This window comes from Charadrius vociferus, unplaced genomic scaffold (genome assembly GCF_000708025.1).
Source record: "Charadrius vociferus isolate BGI_N301 unplaced genomic scaffold, ASM70802v2 scaffold163, whole genome shotgun sequence".
Lineage (NCBI taxonomy): Eukaryota > Metazoa > Chordata > Aves > Charadriiformes > Charadriidae > Charadrius > Charadrius vociferus.
In genome coordinates this window covers 14020109-14020527 of record NW_009648332.1, presented here as the reverse complement: position 1 = coordinate 14020527, position 419 = coordinate 14020109, and the positions used below count along the sequence as shown (strand labels likewise).

At 47.3% G+C, this 419-nt stretch overlaps 1 protein-coding gene across 1 annotated transcript in view; it reads right to left on the bottom strand.

The window, feature by feature from the left end:
* ZNF326 (zinc finger protein 326) overlaps window positions 1-329 on the bottom strand; it is a 28571-nt gene extending 28242 nt beyond the window's left edge. The window contains exon 1 of the mRNA XM_009884732.1: window positions 261-329. Within this exon, the coding sequence (XP_009883034.1) occupies window positions 261-300 (40 nt within the window). The 5' untranslated portion in view covers window positions 301-329. The remainder of the gene's footprint in view (window positions 1-260) is intronic.
* Window positions 330-419: the final 90 nt, after the last annotated feature.

Below are 419 nucleotides of genomic sequence, written 5' to 3'. Positions count from 1 at the left end.
AAAATACTGCAGTCCCATTCCCCCCCCATCCCCACTCCCTGAGCTCACAATTTTGATTTGGAACGTGCAGAAGTTCATGTTGACATGCCCAAGATGAAAATCAAGTCTCACTCCCAGCCAGTTATAACTCTTCCAGAAAACAACATGTGCAGTCAAACCATGTTACGTACTTTTAATAACCCGTTTGTTTTTTGTTTTTGTCAACACTGACTGCTCAGCCCCAACGCTTTTTACAGGTTAGACGTATTTATAGCTCATACCTGAGACTGACCCACTGGGCATGTTCACACCACAATGCATGGGGGTATCTGGGAATCTCCAATCTCTGTCTTCAGCTGGAGAGGATGGGTCAGTGAGAATGACTTAGTGCTTAGCAAGAGCCGGAGGGGAGAGACAGGGAGCCGCAACAAGAGGCGGCT